This window comes from Bidens hawaiensis, unplaced genomic scaffold, assembly GCF_021521415.1.
Source record: "Bidens hawaiensis isolate Kalapana, Puna unplaced genomic scaffold, B.hawaiensis_p1.1 tig00001087_1, whole genome shotgun sequence".
NCBI classification, from domain to species: Eukaryota; Viridiplantae; Streptophyta; class Magnoliopsida; order Asterales; family Asteraceae; genus Bidens; species Bidens hawaiensis.
In genome coordinates, this window is record NW_027491062.1 from 3,880,001 (window position 1) to 3,899,409 (window position 19,409).

Sequence of the window (19,409 nt, forward strand, 5' to 3'; positions counted from 1 at the left end):
TTCGGTTTTTGACCCGATTTGAACAATTTGAACAATTTTAGGGTTAATCTAAACCTAGAATGATGAATTTGAGCAATACAATTGTTAAATTAACATACCTTTGGTTTGGAATCGAAGATTTGATGAAGGAATTGGTGAAATGGTTGAGGGTCGGCGGTTTTCATGCAGTGAAAAATAGGGTTTGTGGTGGTGAAAAGTTATTTTATTAATTTAAAACTCGAAACTGTCCAGACACCAAAAACACGGCGCCGTGTTTTTTGAGCACGGTACCGTGCTGCTGACTGCAGACAGTACTGTTTGTTTATTTTGTTTGGTTTGTTTTAACTGAATTTTTTATTTTCTGGTTATTTTAAACTTGATAATTAAACAACTTAATTTTCATTAAAAACTTAAAATTAAATACATAATGGAAGATAGATTAAACGCAAAGTACAACAACAATTCTCGGGTCCTAACACATCATCCTAGCAGTAACAACCTAAACTTGCAACAAAGTGAGAACTTTAACGACCACCATTCCCGAACAAGTCCTGAATGTGTGGTGGTGCTCGCTTGGCTTCCACGAGTTCGTCAAGCTTCTTGTTTATTGTGACGAGTTCTCGGTTCAGGAAGTTGAGCTTGGAAGTTACATCCTTGTGGTGACCATCCACCACATGGAAGTTTTCGAACCTGAGGAGGTCCCCTTTGTTGATCAGCTCGACCACCCGAGCCTCAGTTTGCAAGTTGGTTTCTACTTGGTCTCGTACAATGCATTGCAACCTCATGACTTGTTCCTCGAGAAAGGAAGATTCATGGTGCTTTCCTTTCTTCACTGGTTTCCATTCCACCCGTTTTCCTTCCATTTGGGTAATTTTTGTTTGGTGTGAATGGAATAGTGAAGTTATGCATGCATTATATAGAGACTGGGAAGTTGAACACGACCCCGTGTAAACGAAAACACGGCCCCGTGCTGCTAGAAGAATAAATGTTCTTACGTCAGAGAATTGTACGGAGTCAGCGCGTATCATGCTGAAGATTCTAAGGTGACCACGGTGCCGTGTTTAGGAAGCACGGCCCCGTGCTTTTTTGTCACAGTGAATTTTCTTTTGATTTTTCACATGATTTACGATCCGGAATTTTTAGAATGACGTTTATTGTGATAATTTGGAAGTTTTGTCATCTAAAAATTACTTTTCATTCATTAAAGAGTCCTAAAACAAATTCGGGATAAGTCCCGGGCTTCCTAAAAAGAGAAAAATAGTCGGGTTAAGCCCGAAGTCCTAACACATTGTACTTAATGTACTTGATTACACATAAAAGCATAAAATTAAGTTTCCTAGAGTTCCCCGAATGGCTCTCCTCCTCCGAATGGACCTGGTGGTGGAAAATACGTGAAACCGAGAACTTGAAACTGGAGTTGCTCGTTGATGTCTCGGAGTTCCATTTTCATGTTTTCCACCGATTCGGTGAGTTGCACAAGACGCATCTCCGCAAGGAGGTTCATTTCGGTGAGTTCTTTCACGAGTTCTTGAAGTTTCAAGAGGAGCTCGGTTTTGGAAACGTGGCGGGCATCATTCCTCGGATGTCGGGAAACGGGAATTGCTTCATTCTTCTCAGTTGGCATGTTGAATTTTCAGAGGTTTTGGTGTTTGGTTTTAGTTTGTGCAAGGAATGCAATGACACAAGGTGCCTTTTATAACCAAACAGGAAATCGAGCATAGTACCGTGCTTCATAAGCACGCCCCTGTGTTTTTAGTCTGACAATTCAGTTACAAACCAGTCTGACTGAGAGTTTTGCAGCGTTGATGCCGGCCCGCAATTTCCGGCACGGGACCGTGCTTTTGGAAGCACGCCCCCGTTATTTTTAATAATTAAATTTTTTATTTTAATTTTTTTTAAAATATTTACAAGGCCTAGTTTTGAGAAGGTCTTGGCCAGACCTTATTTTTCCTTGTTCTAATTCAAAAAATTTGGAGGGTTAATACCTCCAACACTTCTTCAAGTGGACCGTCGATATATGGTTTTAATCGATGTCCATTGACCTTAAACTTCTGGCCGTTTGAATTTGAAATTTCGATGGTTCCATAGTCAAAGATTGTTTCGACTATGTATGGACCTGACCATTGGGATTTAAGTTTTCCTGGAAAAAGACGTAAACGAGCGTTGTATAACAGTACACGATCTCCAGTTTTAAAATTTTTATTTCCTTTTAAATGAGCGTCGTGTATGCGTTTAGTCTTTTCTTTGTAAGACCAAGAATTTTCATAAGCCATTGTTCTCAGTTCCTCGAGCTCAAGAATTTGATCTTTCCGGTTTGCTCCGGCGGATATTAGATCAAAATTCACTGCTCTAAGGGCCCAGTAGGCTTTGTGTTTCAATTCTATTGGCAGATGACACGCTTTCCCGTAAACAAGTTTGAATGGTGTTGTTCCTATGGGTGTTTTGTAAGCCGTCCTAAGGGCCCACAATGCGTCATCTAATTTTTCTGCCCAATTCTTGCGATTCATCCCCACACTTCTTTCCAGAATTCTCTTAATCCCTCGATTCGAGACTTCCACCTGCCCACTGGTCTGCGGGTGATATGGTGTTGCCAATCGGTGGTGTACCCCATATCGTGCTAAGACTTTGTCCATCAGAGTGTTACAGAAGTGGGTACCTCTGTCGCTGATGAGGGCTTTCGGTGTTCCGAATCTTGAGAATAACTTTTTCAGAAATCGTACAACTACTCGAGCATCGTTGGTGGGAAGAGCTTGTGCCTCTACCCATTTGGATACGTAGTCGACTGCTACAAGGATGTATTTATTTCCGAATGAGTTAGGAAATGGCCCCATGAAATCTATTCCCCATACATTAAAGACCTCACAAATTTGAATGCCTTTTTCGGTCATCTCATTTTTTGATGAGATGTTTCCGGCTCTTTGACAAGCATCGCATGCTTGAATCAAAGTTTGTGTATCTTTGTATATGGTGGGCCAGAAAAATCATGCATCAAACACTTTCCTGACCGTGGTGGCAGTACCGTGGTGTCCGCCTGTTGGTCCTTCATGGCAGTGTCTGAGAATGTCTAAGGCCTCCTTGCCTGCGACGCACCTACGAACGACTTGATCCGCACCTATCCTAAACACATATGGATCTTCCCAGAAGTAAAACTTAAGATCGAAGAAGAATTTCTTCCGCTGTTGATGTGTAAGCCCTTTTCTGAGAATCCTACAAGCTAGGTAATTAGCAAAGTCGTGTAACACCGCGTCCCGAACCCTTTCATTTTTGGCTTAAAAATACTAACTTAGGAAGTTCAGAGACCAAAAGTGCAATTTCTGAAACTTTGTACCCATCGCGCTACGCGACGGGGTGACAAAGCAACCCATCGCGTACCGCGATGGGGTTGATGAGTCAGCTGACACGTGTCAGCATGACGTGACACGTGGCGCAACGTGACAGGCCACGTGTCAACACCGCATAAGGCGGTGTAAAAAGGCGGCGTCGCGGTACGCGACGGGCCACAAGGGACCCATCGCGTACCGCGATGGGGTCCAGAATCAGCTATAAAAGGGGAGGCTACGAGCACAAACCCATTCATCCCATTTTTCACTTAATAAACACACACTTAGCCTCGTAAGTCGTGCCCCGTTGTCATAGCAAGCCGGAGCACTGTTTTCTCGATATTCGTGCAAGAAACGAAGTAGGAATCAAGCTAAACAATCATAAGCGAGTAGAACAAGTCCTGCCTTTTTCTTCTTAGCTATCTAAGCATCGGAATTAAGGTAGGGGTTATGTTTAAGTTATTTGAATCATAGCTTAGACTATCAATCAAGGCTATGGCCTTTTAACCTTGATCGTGTTTCATAAACATTCTCATTTACAATCATGTTTTCATAATCGTTACTTCATGATGAAGTAATGATAAACATTCAATCAAAATCTTGTTTTCAAATATGTTACTTCATGATGAAGTAATGTTAAATGAAAGATATATTTTGACGGGCGTGTCAGAGGAATACCATTAGTAGTCTGTTTCTTGCCTAAGGAAAGTATTCGCATAAATCCCAATCAACCGAGGGACCCGTTATTTTCCTGGAGAAACTTATCCAACGTGGTAACCTCTCATATGATATGCTACATCAAACATCACATAAAATATAATGTTTTCAATCACAATCAATGATAAACAATATCAAGGTTAAGCTTACAATCATAGCTTAACATCATTCAAATCATTCATACGAACCTATTTGTGTATAGGTTAAGTATCAATCAATCAATCAATCAAGGTTTTCCAAAAACCGACAGTACAGGTGAATACGTTAACCTTTTTAATCAGTCAAAACATATTTATACTCAATGAGACGAACGGGTATTTGTCTTAACGAGTCAATCAATGTTTACACGAGGTCGTTAGATCTCTAAAACGTTATAATGCAATATAGAAAATAAAAGCAACTCAGACCGAGTACACATGTGTCTGGATCCAAACATAACTGTTTAGCCTAATCAGTCAAAGGCCAAGTGGCCGTGGGCTAACGGTCATAACTAGTTCTCCTTGCAGGGGCGATCATAGCCCGGGAGAACATTTGTATGTGTGTAGGGTAGTGGTACAAATCCCAGATGTGGCCGTGCATCTGCTGAGTGCACGGAAAACTATAATTGTATTCTAATGTCATTCAAATGTTTTATCGAGTCATACGTGTTCACCAGCATATAGCTGACGTATTTTCCCCCCTTTGCAGGTAATTAGTACTAATAGCTTTAGCAAGGATTGGAGTCATAGTGAAGATAGAAGCGCGTACAAGATGGCTCCGTTTTTGATAACTTATAATCCTTGTAATATGATAAACATCTTTTGTAAACTAATACTCGGGTGTTTAATTTCCCGAGTAAATTTTCAATGTAAATTAATATTATATTCAAAACTAAAGTCTTCCGCTAAAATCAATCCAATACTCTGATATATTTACAAAACGAGATACCAACATGTGGTCACACGCCTAAGCCCTGAGTAATATAAAGTGTGTTTTTCCTAAATATTGCTTTTATTCATGTTACAGCATGTCTAAAGCAAATACAAATCCAGAAACCCAAGTAAACAATAATAAAGAAAAGACACTAGAAGAAATCTTACAAGAAAAAGCAACTGCGGATAATATACAAGCCATACCACAAAACTATGTACTTGGCATCCGTGATCTGATAAAAGAAGTCGTACATCCCATTTATGAAATCCTGAAAAATGACCCAAGCCGTACTGCTTCTCAATCCCATACGAAAGCAAGTCGAAGTCAAACCGCTACATCAAAAAGAAAAACCAAGAAAGAAACAAAGAAAGAGTCGGAAAAGAAAGAAAGTAAGAAAGAGGAAGAACCGAAAAAGAAAGAGACGAGTGATACAAGCTCGACTGCAGAAAACGACCTCCGCGAGAAAACTAAGAAACTAAAAATAAGCGAAGGTTGTGATTTCAAGGTATTCAAAGTCTACAACTCCAAATAATTTCACGGGGATAAAGGTGTAATCCATACTCTCCGATGGTTGGAAGAGATGGAATCAATCGTATTGATAAGCAAGTGCACTGAAAGGGAGAAGGTACAATATACCTCCCAAATGTTCAAAGATGAGGCGTTAGAATGGTGGAACACCTTGATTGGGATCAAGGGTAGAGATAATTTGTACAACTTAGACTGGGAAACTTTCAAAGCCATGATATTGAAGAAATTATGTCCAATCAATGAGATGGATCAGATCCAAACCAAGATTTGGAATCTGAAAGTTGTGGGAACTAATCTCAAGGAATACAACACCAGGTTCCTTGAATATTGTAGGATTGTTCCGCATCTAGTTACTCCTGAAATCAATAAAGTGACACGATACATTTTCGGATTACCAATCGAAATCCATGATCATGTTCGTTCACATATGCCGTCTTCGACGGAATCAGCCGTGGAGTTAGCTGGATATTTGATGGACGGGATGATTAGGAATCGAGATGAGAGAAAGAAGGATGATGGCAAGACGCCAGTTGGAGGCAAGATCAAGAAGACTGAGAAAAAGAGAGAAGGAGGATTCGTGTATACTCGCCCTTTTTGCAAGACGTGTGGTAGAAGACATTTCGGGAAATGTCAACGACCCTTAAGTACTATCACATGCAATTATTGCAAAAGGCTGGGTCATATTGAAGCAGACTGCAAAAAGAAAGCATTAGTGTGCTTTGAGTGTGGTGAAAAGGGGCATTTTAGTACGGAATGCCCAAAGAAGAAGCCAGCGGTTGTGACAGTTGGAGCAAGTGGCAGCGGTGTGAAGACCGATGCCAAGAAAGGGAACGCCCGTGTCTTTATGTTAGACACTCAGAGGGCAGCAGAGATACCGGACGTGATCACCGGTACGTTTCCTATCAATAATGTTTATGCTAGGATTTTATTTGACTCGGGTGCAAACCAAAGTTTTATAGATTATAAGTTTTGTAGTCTATTAAATGAGCCCTTATTTAAATTAGATAAAAATTATGAAGTCGAGACTGCTGATGGCAGTATAAGTAGAGTAACCGAGGCTTTAGAAAATGTGACGATATCTTTAGCCAATCATGTCATTCATGTACGACTATTACCTATGACACTAGCAGGTTTCGACGTTGTTCTAGGTATGGATTGGTTATTGCATAATCAAGCCCATATCCGATGTAACGACAAAGCCATTGACATTCGAACACCCAATAACAAAACCATTCGTATAATCGGCGACAAAGAAGGAGGAAAAGTAGAAATGATTTCCAAAATCAAAGCAAGTCATTGCATAGGTAAAGGATGCCTCGCAATTATGGCCTACGTAACCAAGGAACCCGAACCAAAGAAAATGAAGGAGGTACCGATTGGTCTGAATTCCAAGACGTATTTCCGGATGAGCTACCAGGAGCCCCGCCTGATAGAGAAGTAGAATTTAAGATCGACCACATACCAGGAACATCACCAATAGCTAAATCACCATATCGTCTAGCATCCACGGAGATTAAAGAATTAAAGAAGCAGTTGGATGAATTATTAGAGAAAGGATTTATACGACCGAGTTCGTCACCATGGGGAGCTCCAATTCTGTTTGTAAAGAAGAAGGACGGGTCGATGAGAATGTGTATCGACTACCGCGAAATAAACAAGGTCACAATCAAGAACAAATATCCACTCCCAAGAATCGACGACTTGTTTGACCAGCTCCAAGGAGCTAGTTGTTTTTCCAAGATTGATCTTAGATCGGGTTATCATCAGTTAAAGGTACAAGAAGAAGATATACCTAAAACTGCCTTCAGAACCCGATATGGACATTATGAGTTCACCGTTATGCCTTTCGGACTCACTAATGCCCCAGCAGCTTTCATGGACATGATGAATCGGATTTGTAAGCCATACTTGGACAAGTTTGTTATTGTCTTCATTGATGACATTCTTTACTCAAAATCAAAAGACGATCATCAAGTTCACCTCAAGATCATACTTGAAACCCTGAGGAACGAGAAATTATATGCCAAGTTCTCCAAATGTGAGTTTTGGTTATCCGAAGTTCAATTTCTTGGTCATGTCATTAATGAGAAGGGTATTCAAGTAGATCCAGCAAAGATTGAAGCTATAACCAAATGGGAGAAACCAAAGACACCGACTCAAGTCCGAAGTTTCCTAGGCTTAGCCGGGTACTATAGAAGATTTATTCAAGATTTCTCTCGTATAGCGGTCCCATTAACTTCACTCACCAGAAAAGCAATCAAGTTTGAATGGGGGCCGAAGCAAGGAGAAGCATTTGAAACACTCAAACGAAAGTTAACTAACGCACCTATCCTGGCCTTGCCAGATGGATTAGAAAACTTTACCATTCACTGTGATCCTTCGCACACGGGAATGGGATGTGTTTTGATGCAAGATAAGAAAGTGATTGCTTATGCTTCAAGACAATTGAAAACTCATGAAAAGAACTACACCACGCACGACCTTGAATTAGGTGCTATAATTTTTGCTTTAAAATTATGGTGACACTATTTGTATGGTGTAAGATTCATAGTATATACCGATCACAAGAGTCTGAAGCACATATTCGACCAGAAGGAATTGAATATAAGGTAAAGGCGTTGGATGGAAACACTTAATGATTACGACTGTGAGATCGTATATCGAGAAGGAAAGGCCAATGTAGTGGCTGACGCCCTAAGCCGAAAAGATCACGAGAAACCGAAGAGAGTTAGAGCTCTTAGATTAGAGCTTAAAATCGATCTAGTTAGCCAAATCAATGAAGCTCAGAAATAGGCACTGGAAGAAGGAAACATTAAAGCCGAAAAAGAAAATGGCGTTGGCTGTTGCATTCGGATTGGTGATAGTGTTGCTTGGAAGGGAGCCAGGTGGTCTTTCGGATAATTGTCTGGAAATTTGTCCGATTTGGGTTTCTAGGTTCTGAAGTGATGCTTGTTGACTTTTAAGATCGGCTTCATGTTTTAATAATACTCCGCTGATATCAACAGCTCTAGAGTCGGCCTTCTTCTCTGCTTCATTTGTTTTGGTCATGAGTTGGATTAACATTTCTTCAATCTTTGAGTAGCTCTGGTTTTGATGGCTACTCGAGCTTTGATATTGGTATAGAGGCTTGGGTCGGAAGGGTTGATTTATCGGTCTTTTTTCGAATCCGGGTAAGGGTTGAGTGTTACCTCCTTCTTTCCAGCTGAAATTTGGGTGGTTTCTCCATCCTGGATTATAGTTGTTGCTAAAAGCGTTGTTCTGTCGAGCAATAAAATCGACTTCTTCCATAGCCATAATGATTTGTTTACAGTCACTCGCCTAATGATTTCCTCCACAGGTGTCACAGGTGGGTCTGGTTTTTGATAGCTCGGCTTGAAGTCGTTCGAATTTTTTAGAAAGGGCTTCAAGCTGTGCTGTGACAAGAGTGTTAGAATCGACATGGTGTATTCCTTTGTGGGTTGGTGTAGATCTTGGTGGGTTGTAAGCGAAACTTTTCTTTGCGGCCTTCTCCAAGACTTCAAATGCTTCGATAGGTGATTTGGATCCCAGGTCTCCACCAGCGATCTGGTCGATGGCCTGTTTGTTTTGACTGGATTGTGCGTCAAAGAAAGTTTGAACTTGTAACCATAAGCTCAGTCCATGGTGTGGACATTTTCTTAGAATACTTTTGTATCTTTCCCATGCTGCGTGTAACGACTTATCATCATCGGTCCGGAATCCGGTAATGCTGGCTCGGTATTTGGCAGTTTTATCGGGCGGAAAATATTTGAGGAGAAACTGTTCAACCATTTGGTCCCAAGTAGTAATGGAACCAGAAGAAAGAGATTCTATCCATTCTAGGGCTTGGCCCCTTAGAGAGAAAGGAAAGAGTTTAAGTTTGATTTGATCTTCTGAGCAGTTTTGGATTGCTTCTGCGGTTTCTGTGGTCCGTTTACGAGTTTGTCGGCGGAAGAGTCGTTCCGGCTCAGAAATTGGAGAAACAAGCTCAAGCTCAGAAGTAGAGGACATACATGGGACTAGGGGTGTTCAAGAAATCCGAAATCCGAAAAAAACCAAAATCCAAACCGAAACCGAAACCCAAATAAATCGATCCGAATTCTTATTCGGATATTCGGATAAAATCAATCCGAATATCCGAATAAGTAATTCGGATTCGGATCGGATTCGGATATAGAATTTTAAAAAATTCGGATTGTTTGGATTATTCGGATATCCGATAAATCAAAAAACATGTTTTTATTGGTATTTTCCGGTTTGGTATATATTTTAGACTATTATTTGATGTTTAAACTTTAAATTTATGTTAAGAGTAATTCGTATTTTCCGGTTTGTATGTTTATTGTGGTTCTAAACTATTAATGTGACAATCGTCAATTTCAGGTTAACTCCGTTAACTCAACTCCGTCAATTCAAACTTAAGATCACTGAATCTATAACACACACTTCATTACATTTAAACTAGGGTTTAAATGACGCTTAACACTTACTACATGTGTAGTCTTTCGGGATTTGCACCGAAACGCAAACGAGTTGACGCAAACGATTGATGAATAAACGAAAAACGTCAACATAATAATTATGTGTTAACATATGTGTTACTTGATTATATTGTGTGTAATGCTAGACAAGAAACAAGAACTAAGTTAGTTTAAGCTAGGAAAAAGTAATACTTGGAATTGGATGGGCCAAAGTGTAACATAGTTTTCTATAAATATATCCTTAACAATTAACCCTAACTATTATTATTCTTTCTTCCTACTTCCGATCGCAAACCCCCTCCCCTTGCTCCTTGGCTGCCGTCCACTATACACACACCTACAACCCTCAATTCAAGCTTTTGATTGAAGAACTAGGTGCTAGGAAGAACGCTAGAGAGAGTTTTTCGGTGACGCGCATCTTGGTGATTTAATTTGGGAAATTCTTCGCAAACAGTGAGTTTCACTTTCCCCTCTTTAAACTGTTTTCAAACGCTTTTCACTTGGGGGAGATAACATACTCCACAACGCATTTAAGATTTTGTTATAAATTATATATCACTTGTAAAGGCTAAGTGGCAAACGAAACATTTGAAGTCCTACACATCGAACCGGTTAATATTTTGAATAGCGAGTCACTGTTGAGTAGTACTACTGGGTTTGACAAACCCCACCCAACGCTAAACTCGACTGGAGGTCGAGCGGGTGTAATTTTGGCTAACACGTACCATGGTCTGGAGGACCTGGTGACAAGGCACTTAATAAACGAGTCAGCTTCGGTGTCGAACACTTAGTAATACTTGTTGTATAGACTAGCTACCTATCGATATATAATTGACATAACACTATCTGGTAACGCAAAACGCTGTAACGCAAAACGCTGTGACGCTGTAACGCTGTAACGCAAAACGCTGAACGCAAACGCTAAACGATTTATTTTTATATAACTTGTGAACTCACCAACCTTGTGTTGACACTTTTAGTATGTTATTCTCAGGTAGCCGAGGCGGGCGCGCGGTTTAGGAACATGCATTGCCTGATAAACTTTTAACTATGCAAACTTACTTTTAACTGTTATCCTTGGTTTTAAATCGTCCTGCGTGACGTAACATTGTTTCTATGGTTTTACGCTTCCGCACTTATTTTCATTTAAACGTTTTTATGGTTTGATTATAACTGATGATTCCGATCCTGTTAGTTCACACCCTCTGACGGTAAAACTCCGTTAGTGGATTTTGAGGGTGTGACGGATTGGTATCAGAGCCATTGGTTATAGCGAACTAGAAGCTGCATGCATACTAGACTATAACCGCGACGACCCATTAGTTATAATGATACGCACTACATAGATTTGTGTAGTCTTGTAATTTTATCTCTTTACCTCTTTCACTCATACGCGCGCGCATACACGGCTTACCTGTAGGAATGTCGACGCCACCCTCATCATCATCCGATTCGATGACACATGCTCACGGGAAGGAACCGCAGTTACCCACCGCATCGCCACCCCGAGTAGTCCCGGAACTCGAAACTCCAGCACCGAAGAAGTACCGCCTATCCGGAGGCATATACGAAAACGACGTTAGCTGGGATTGGTACCCTAACATGAACAGACGTATGGTCTATCGCGAACAAGTTCCCCCGTTACCTGACCCGAACCACCCTGCTTATCCCAACACCCTACCACCCATAACCTAACCTGTAGAGCGAGTTCTCGCAGCTGTTGTTTCATGTTTGGAGCGTGATGAGGGTTACATGCGCTATATGAGAGCCAAAGTTTCCGGACTGTTAAAAGACAGAACCGAGACTAAGGAGGAGATTGTCCGCATGGCAGCGGCAATGAAGGAAATGCAAGAAGCTAGTGATCAACAAATGAAGATTATGGGGAAGATGCAAGCCGAGATGATAGACTTGCAAGAGCAACTCCAGGTAGCAAGGACCCGAACCGAGATAGCTCTAGAGAGTTGCGATGTCTTACAAATGCAACTTGCTCAGAACGCAGCCGAACCTGAGGCAGAGCCTGAGGCCGAGCCTGAGGCAGAGCCTGAAGAAGATCCCGAGGAAGATCCCGAGGAGGAACCCGAAGAAGAACCGGAGGAAGAACCGGCTGAGGAGGAGGCACACTCAGAGGTGTGCTCAGACGATGACATCTAGTGATGATGACACTTAGATGGAGGGGTTGTCTCCATCCGAACTATTATTTTTCTATGATATTAAGGATGGATTGGAAATACTTTGTAGCGAATACAATGGTTTTAATCATGAAATTTTATTTAGATTAATATGTGGTTGTGATGTGATGTTGTTTCTTATTTCTTTCTTACCTATCTTTTTATTACATGTATGGAGTGTTGTATATGAAAGAAAAATTCATGTTTATTATTTTATACTGTGATTCTAGGAAATGGCTGGAAGAAACGCTGGACGTGGACGTGGTAGCATCAACTTGACTGCAGCTGAACTCCAAACTCTGCTGAACGACCATGCAGCGGCCGCTTTGGCCGCACACGTTCAGAATCAAGCTGGAGGTCCAAGTGGAACGTGTACCTTCAAGAACTACCTTGACTGCAAGCCCAGTACGTTTAAGGGCACTGAGGGAGCTATAGGCTTCATGCGTTGGGCTGAGAAGGCTGAGTCGGCATTTGAGATGTGCAATTGTCCCCCTGCCAGTAGGGTCAAATTTGCCGCTGGAACACTTGAGGATTTTGCCCTCACTTGGTGGAATTCGAACGTGCAGATCCTTGGATTGGAACTGGCTAATGCTATGAACTGGGAGGAGTTCAAAAACATGATGCGAGAGGAGTACTGTCCGAGATAAGAGATTTCGAAGTTAGAATCAGAGTTCTGGTCACTGAAGATGGTGGGCTCGGAAATTGAAGCCTACACTACTCGTTCTCACGAGTTGGCTGTGATGTGTCCGCGGATGGTGGATCCGCCGAGTAAGAGGATTGAAATGTACATTGATGGGTTAGCACCGCAGATTCAGGGCATGGTGACGTCTTCCAGACCAGCCACGATTCAACAAGCGATCCGTTTAGCTCACAAACTGACGGATCAGGCTGTGACCCAAGGTGCGTTACCACCTAGGGGTTCAACCACTAAGGCCCGTGACAACCCGAGTAATGACAACAACAGCAACAGCAACCCGAGCAGCGGAAAGAGGAAGTTTGACAACACCAGATCCTCATCCTCGAACCTCCCACCGCAACAACAGTACCGTAAGCCCGAATTCACTCGGAGCTTTAACAATCAAAGTCACAACAACAATAACAACGGTAGCGGGCAGGGTTCGAGCGGATATGCTGGGAAATATCCGAAGTGCAATAGGTGCAACTATCATCATGTTGGCCCGTGTAACCGTGTCAAGTGTCAGAGATGCGGAAAGATGGGTCACCAGGCGAAGGAGTGTAGAGGAGACCTTGCGGCAACGGGTGCTCCTAAACCACCTATGACGACGAAGGGATGTTACGAATGTGGGCAGGAAGGTCACTCCAGGAAGGATTGTCCCAAGCTGAAACAGAACGAAAACAACGGAGGTAATGGAAGTGGCAGTAGTGGTGGAAGCAATGGCAAAGGAAGAGCTTTTGTAATTGGGTCGGGTCAAGCCCGCAATGATCCGCACGTGGTGACTGGTAAGTTCCCTGTAAACGATTTTTTTGCTTCTGTATTGTTTGACACTGGAGCTGATAGGAGTTTTGTGTCGAAAGCCTTTAGTCAACTCTTAGACTTAACTCCAACTCCGTTAGATGCTAAGTTTCCTGTTGAATTAGCTGACGGTAAGACTATAGTAACGACTCATGTACTTGCGGGATGTAAGTTAAAACTGTCAGGTCATGTCTTTGATATCGACCTTATTCCTTTTACGCTTAGTAGTTTCGATGTCGTTGTCGGCATGGACTGGTTATCCGAGAACCGAGCGGAGATTATATGTCACGACAAGATAGTTCACGTTACTACCCCTTCCGGCGAGATCATTTCGATCCGAGGTGAGAGGAGCGGCATGACCACCAGCGTCATTACCCTTATGAAGGCGCAGAAGTACCTGCGAAAGGGTTATCCGGCAATTTTGGCACATATTGTTGAGAAACCAGAGGAGGAGAAACGAATTGAAGATATACCGGTTGTGCGAGATTTTCCGGAAGTTTTCCCGGAGGATTTGCCTGGACTCCCTCCTATTCGTCAAGTCGAATTCCAAATCGAGTTGACACCCGGTGCAGCACCCATAGCACGAGCCCCGTATCGGCTCGCACCGGCGGAGCTTCAGGAACTGTCCACTCAGTTGCAAGATTTGTTGGATAAGGGTTTTATCCGACCTAGCTCATCGCCGTGGGGAGCCCCTGTCTTGTTTGTCCGAAAGAAGGACGGGACTTTCCGAATGTGCATCGACTACCGGGAGTTGAACAAGGTGACGGTCAAGAACCGTTATCCTTTACCCCGAATCGATGATTTGTTTGACCAGCTTCAAGGATCGAGTTACTACTCGAAGATGGATCTGCGATCCGGTTACCACCAACTGAGAGTGCGCGAAGAAGATATCTCAAAGACGGCTTTCAGAACACGGTATGGTCACTACGAGTTTTCGGTTATGCCTTTTGGCCTAACCAACGCACCAGCCGTATTTATGGACCTCATGAATCGAGTATGCAAGGCGTACCTCGACAAGTTTGTGATTGTTTTCATTGATGATATTCTCGTCTACTCCAAGAACGAAGCTGACCACGAAGAGCACTTAAGGGTAATTCTGGATTTGTTGAAGAAGGAACAACTGTATGCTAAACTCTCGAAATGTGAATTTTAGCTTCGCGAGGTTCACTTTTTAGGACATGTGATCAATGAGAATGGTATCCATGTCGATCCCGGTAAGGTAGTGGCCATCAAAAACTGGGAAGCACCTAAGACTCCGACTGAGGTGCGGCAATTCCTAGGACTGGCTGGCTACTACCGGCGTTTCATCGAGGGATTTTCAAAGATTGCTCAACCCCTCACCGCTTTGACTCACAAAGGCACTAAGTACAATTGGGGTGACGCGCAAGAATCCGCTTTTCAATTGTTGAAAACCAAACTCTGCAGCGCCCCTATTCTAGCCCTCCCCGAGGGAACGGAAAATTTCGAGGTACACTGTGACGCATCTATACAAGGTCTCGGTTGTGTGCCGATGCAACTCGAGAAGGTTATAGCCTACGCCTCTCGACAGCTACGGGTTCACGAGAAGAACTACACGACCCATGATTTGGAACTTGGAGCTGTAGTGTTCGCTCTTAAGATATGGAGGCATTACTTGTACGGTACCAAGTTTACCATTTACACCGACCACAAGAGTCTCCAACATATCTACGATCAGAAGGAGCTGAACATGCGACAGCGTCGTTGGGTCGAGCTGCTCAAAGATTACGATTGCGCCATCAAGTACCACCCTGGCAAGGCCAATATAGTGGCCGACGCCCTCAGCAGAAAAGAAACAGATAAACCCAGACGGGTGAGAGCATTGCAACTCACGATTCATGCCAGCTTACCCGATCAGATTCGCGATGCGCAACTTGAAGCTTTGAAAGATGACAATCTTCCATTGGAACTCATGCGGGGCATGAACAAGCAACTTGAAACCAGATCGGACGGGGTCCGATATTTTGAGAACCGGATTTGGGTTCCACGGTATGGAGAGTTGAGGACTCTAGTGATGGATGAAGCTCACAAGTCCCGATATTCTATCCACCCTGGCTCAGATAAAATGTATCATGATTTAAAGGCACTTTACTGGTGGCCGAACATGAAAGCCGACATTGCCACCTACGTGAGCAAATGCTTGACTTGCGCCCGAGTCAAAATAGAATACCAGAAACCATCTGGTCTACTGCAACAACCGGAACTCCCAATGTGGAAATGGGAACACATCTCAATGGATTTTATTACGGGTTTACCTAAGACACCGACGGGATGCGATACCATCTGGGTGATCGTTGACCGGTTGACTAAGTCTGCACACTTCTTAGCGATTAAGGAATCGGACAAAATGGAAAGACTAACTCGTGTTTACATGAAAGAAGTGGTATCTAGACACGGAGTGCCTGTCTCGATCATTTCCGATCGAGATTCTCGTTTCACTTCGCACTTTTGGAAGTCGCTGCAAAGCGCACTAGGCACCCGTCTTGATATGAGCACAGTATACCATCCTCAGATGGATGGGCAAAGTGAACGAACTATTCAGACCCTGGAGGATATGTTGCGTGCCTGCGTATTGGATTTCGGAAAAAGTTGGGAACCTCACTTACCTTTGGTAGAGTTTTCGTATAATAACAGCTACCACGCAAGTATTAAAGCAGCGCCGTTTGAAGCGCTGTACGGACGGAAGTGTCGATCACCACTCTGCTGGGCAGAGGTGGGTGACAGCCAAATCACTGGTCCGGAACTGGTACTCGAAACTTCGGAAAAGATTGTCCAAATCCGAAATCGCATGGCAGCAGCACGAGATCGCCAAAAGAGTTATGCCGACAAGCGCCGAAAACCTCTCGAATTTCAAGTGAACGATCGAGTGTTACTCAAAGTCTCACATTGGAAAGGTGTGGTTCGCTTTGGTAAGCGAAACAAACTCAACCCACGATATGTTGGTCCTTACCGGATAACTGAGCGCATTGGTCCGGTGACGTACCGACTGGACCTATCAACAGAACTCGGTGGCGTACACAATGTATTCCACGTGTCCAATTTGAAGAAATGCCTATCTGATGAAACCCAAGTAGTCTCTTTGGAGGAACTGCAAGTTGATGAACAGTTACGTTTCATTGAGGAACCAGTCGAGGTTTTGGATTGGGAAACCAAAACGCTCAAGCACAGCAAAATTCCAATCGTTAAGGTTTGTTGGAACTCGAGACGTGGACCGGAGTTCACGTGGGAACGCGAGGATCAAATGATGAAAAAGTATCCTCACCTTTTTGAAGGGCTAACCAAACACAGAAAACCGCGAAACCCGGCAAACCGTCAGACATCACCGGAGGTATGAATTAAATTTCGGGATGAAATTTCTTTCTACTAGGGGATGATATGACAAACTGAAAATTTTTCTTACTTTTTCAGACACTCATCACGACTTGACTCAAATTTTCGGGACGAAAATTCTTCAACATGGGAATGATGTGACAATCGTCAATTTCAGGTTAACTCCGTTAACTCAACTCCGTCAATTCAAACTTAAGATCACTGAATCTATAACACACACTTCATTACATTTAAAATAGGGTTTAAATGACGCTTAACACTTACTACGTGTGTAGTCTTTCGGGATTTGCACCGAAACGCAAACGAGTTGACGCAAACGATTGATGAATAAATGAAAAACGTCAACATAATAATTATGTGTTAACATATGTGTTACTTGATTATATTGTGTGTAATGCTAGACAAGAAACAAGAACTAAGTTAGTTTAAGCTAGGAAAAAGTAATACTTGGAAGTGGAGGGGCCAAAGTGTAACATAGTTTTCTATAAATATATCCTTAACAATTAACCCTAACTATTATTATTCTTTCTTCCTACTTCCGATCGCAAACCCCCTCCCCTTGCTCCTTGGCTGCCGTCCACTATACACACACCTACAACCCTCAATTCAAGCTTTTGATTGAAGAACTAGGTGCTAGGAAGAACGCTAGAGAGAGTTTTTCGGTGACGCGCATCTTGGTGATTTAATTTGGGAAATTCTTCGCAAACAGTGAGTTTCACTTTCCCCTCTTTAAACTGTTTTCAAACGCTTTTCACTTGGGGGAGATAACATACTCCACAACGCATTTAAGATTTTGTTATAAATTATATATCACTTGTAAAGGCTAAGTGGCAAACGAAACATTTGAAGTCCTACACATCGAACCGGTTAATATTTTGAATAGCGAGTCACTGTTGAGTAGTACTACTGGGTTTGACAAACCCCACCCAACGCTAAACTCGACTGGAGGTCGAGCGGGTGTAATTTTGGCTAACACGTACCATGGTCTGGAGGACCTGGTGACAAGGCACTTAATAAACGAGTCAGCTTCGGTGTCGAACACTTAGTAATACTTGTTGTATAGACTAGCTACCTATCGATATATAATTGACATAACACTATCTGGTAACGCAAAACGCTGTAACGCAAAACGCTGTGACGCGGTAACGCTGTAACGCAAAACGCTGAACGCAAACGCTAAACGATTTATTTTTATATAACTTGTGAACTCACCAACCTTGTGTTGACACTTTTAGTATGTTATTCTCAGGTAGCCGAGGCGGGCGCGCGGTTTAGGAACATGCATTGCCTGATAAACTTTTAACTATGCAAACTTACTTTTAACTGTTATCCTTGGTTTTAAATCGTCCTGCGTGACGTAACATTGTTTCTATGGTTTTACGCTTCCGCACTTATTTTCATTTAAACGTTTTTATGGTTTGATTATAACGATGATTCCGATCCTGTTAGTTCACACCCTCTGACGGTAAAACTCCGTTAGTGGATTTTGAGGGTGTGACAATTAAATGTTAGGTACAAAAAAATAGAAATTTTTTTTAGCTTTATTTCGGATTATTCGGATAATTTCGGATTATTCGGATATTATCCGAATCCGATCCGAATTGAATTCGGATAGATTCGGATTGGATCGGATAGGAATATTCCTAATTCGGATCGGATCGGATTTCGGATAGGGTCTAAAAATTTTCAAATCCGAATAACACAAACCGAATAACCCGAATAATCCGTTATCCGATCCGATGAACACCATTACATGGGACTAAATCAAAATTGAACTAAAGTAAAAGTTAGCTAAAGTTAGTCTAAAAAGTTAGTCTAATATTTAAAAGTTATGCTACGCTATTTTAAACTAAACTAAGGTCTAAATTAATTAAGCTAAAGTAGAGATAACAAAAGGTAAAAAGTAGGCTGCCGTAAAATTATATACTTTAATATTTTAGCAAAAAAAAAATATAAAGAAAAAAAATATATAAAGGTTAAAAATAAGATAGAAGTTAAAAAATTTTTACAATTATAGACAATGATTAAATTAAAACTTGGATCGTTCTTTGAAACGCACCGTGTCCCCGGCAACGGCGCCAAAAACTTGATGTGTGCTGCACGTCTTGTTAATTTATGAAAGATGGAATGATTTGCTTTTGCACAGAATCGTGTTTTAAATTTATAAAAGTGATTTCTGCAAAGACTAAACACACACAAAATAGGCAAGTGTACCTATCGTATATGTATAATAGTATTGGTAAGAACCAAGTATCGATCCGTGGACACAAAGGTTTCTAATAATAAATCGTCGTGTTAATTCAATCGGGAGTTTTAATCATTTTTGGGGTTAATTTTGAACTTTTTATAAAATATAAATACTTATATATAATATATAGGTGACCAAGAAAAGAGATTCTAAACGAGTTGTTCAATTATGCGAAGGTTACCATCTAAGATCAAGAATCCACTCCATTTTGACATAGATAATTAATATGTAGACATG

The 19,409-nt window shown here is 41.9% G+C and overlaps 2 protein-coding genes across 2 annotated transcripts in view; one reads left to right on the forward strand and one right to left on the reverse strand.

Moving 5' to 3' along the window:
* Positions 1-18,798, reverse strand: part of LOC143558843 (uncharacterized) — a 51,893-nt gene extending 33,095 nt beyond the window's left edge. The window contains exon 1 of the mRNA XM_077047604.1: positions 18,763-18,798. The gene's annotated coding sequence lies outside the window, so the exon portion shown is untranslated. The remainder of the gene's footprint in view (positions 1-18,762) is intronic.
* LOC143558055 (uncharacterized) lies at positions 5,509-6,897 on the forward strand. The gene is made up of 2 exons (XM_077046981.1): positions 5,509-6,346; positions 6,461-6,897. The coding sequence occupies exons 1-2, from the start codon at positions 5,509-5,511 to the stop codon at positions 6,895-6,897; spliced, it is 1,275 nt and encodes a 424-aa protein (XP_076903096.1).
* Positions 18,799-19,409: the final 611 nt, after the last annotated feature.

What these genes read in the sequence shown, in the direction of transcription:
- LOC143558055 (XM_077046981.1), top strand. Translation starts at nt 5,509, where the DNA reads ATGGAATCAATCGTATTGATAAGCAAGTGCACTGAAAGGGAGAAGGTA. An exon ending in GATACCGGACGTGATCACCG is followed by an intron (nt 6,347 to 6,460) that starts GTACGTTTCCTA and finishes TATTTAAATTAG; the next exon opens with ATAAAAATTATGAAGTCGAG.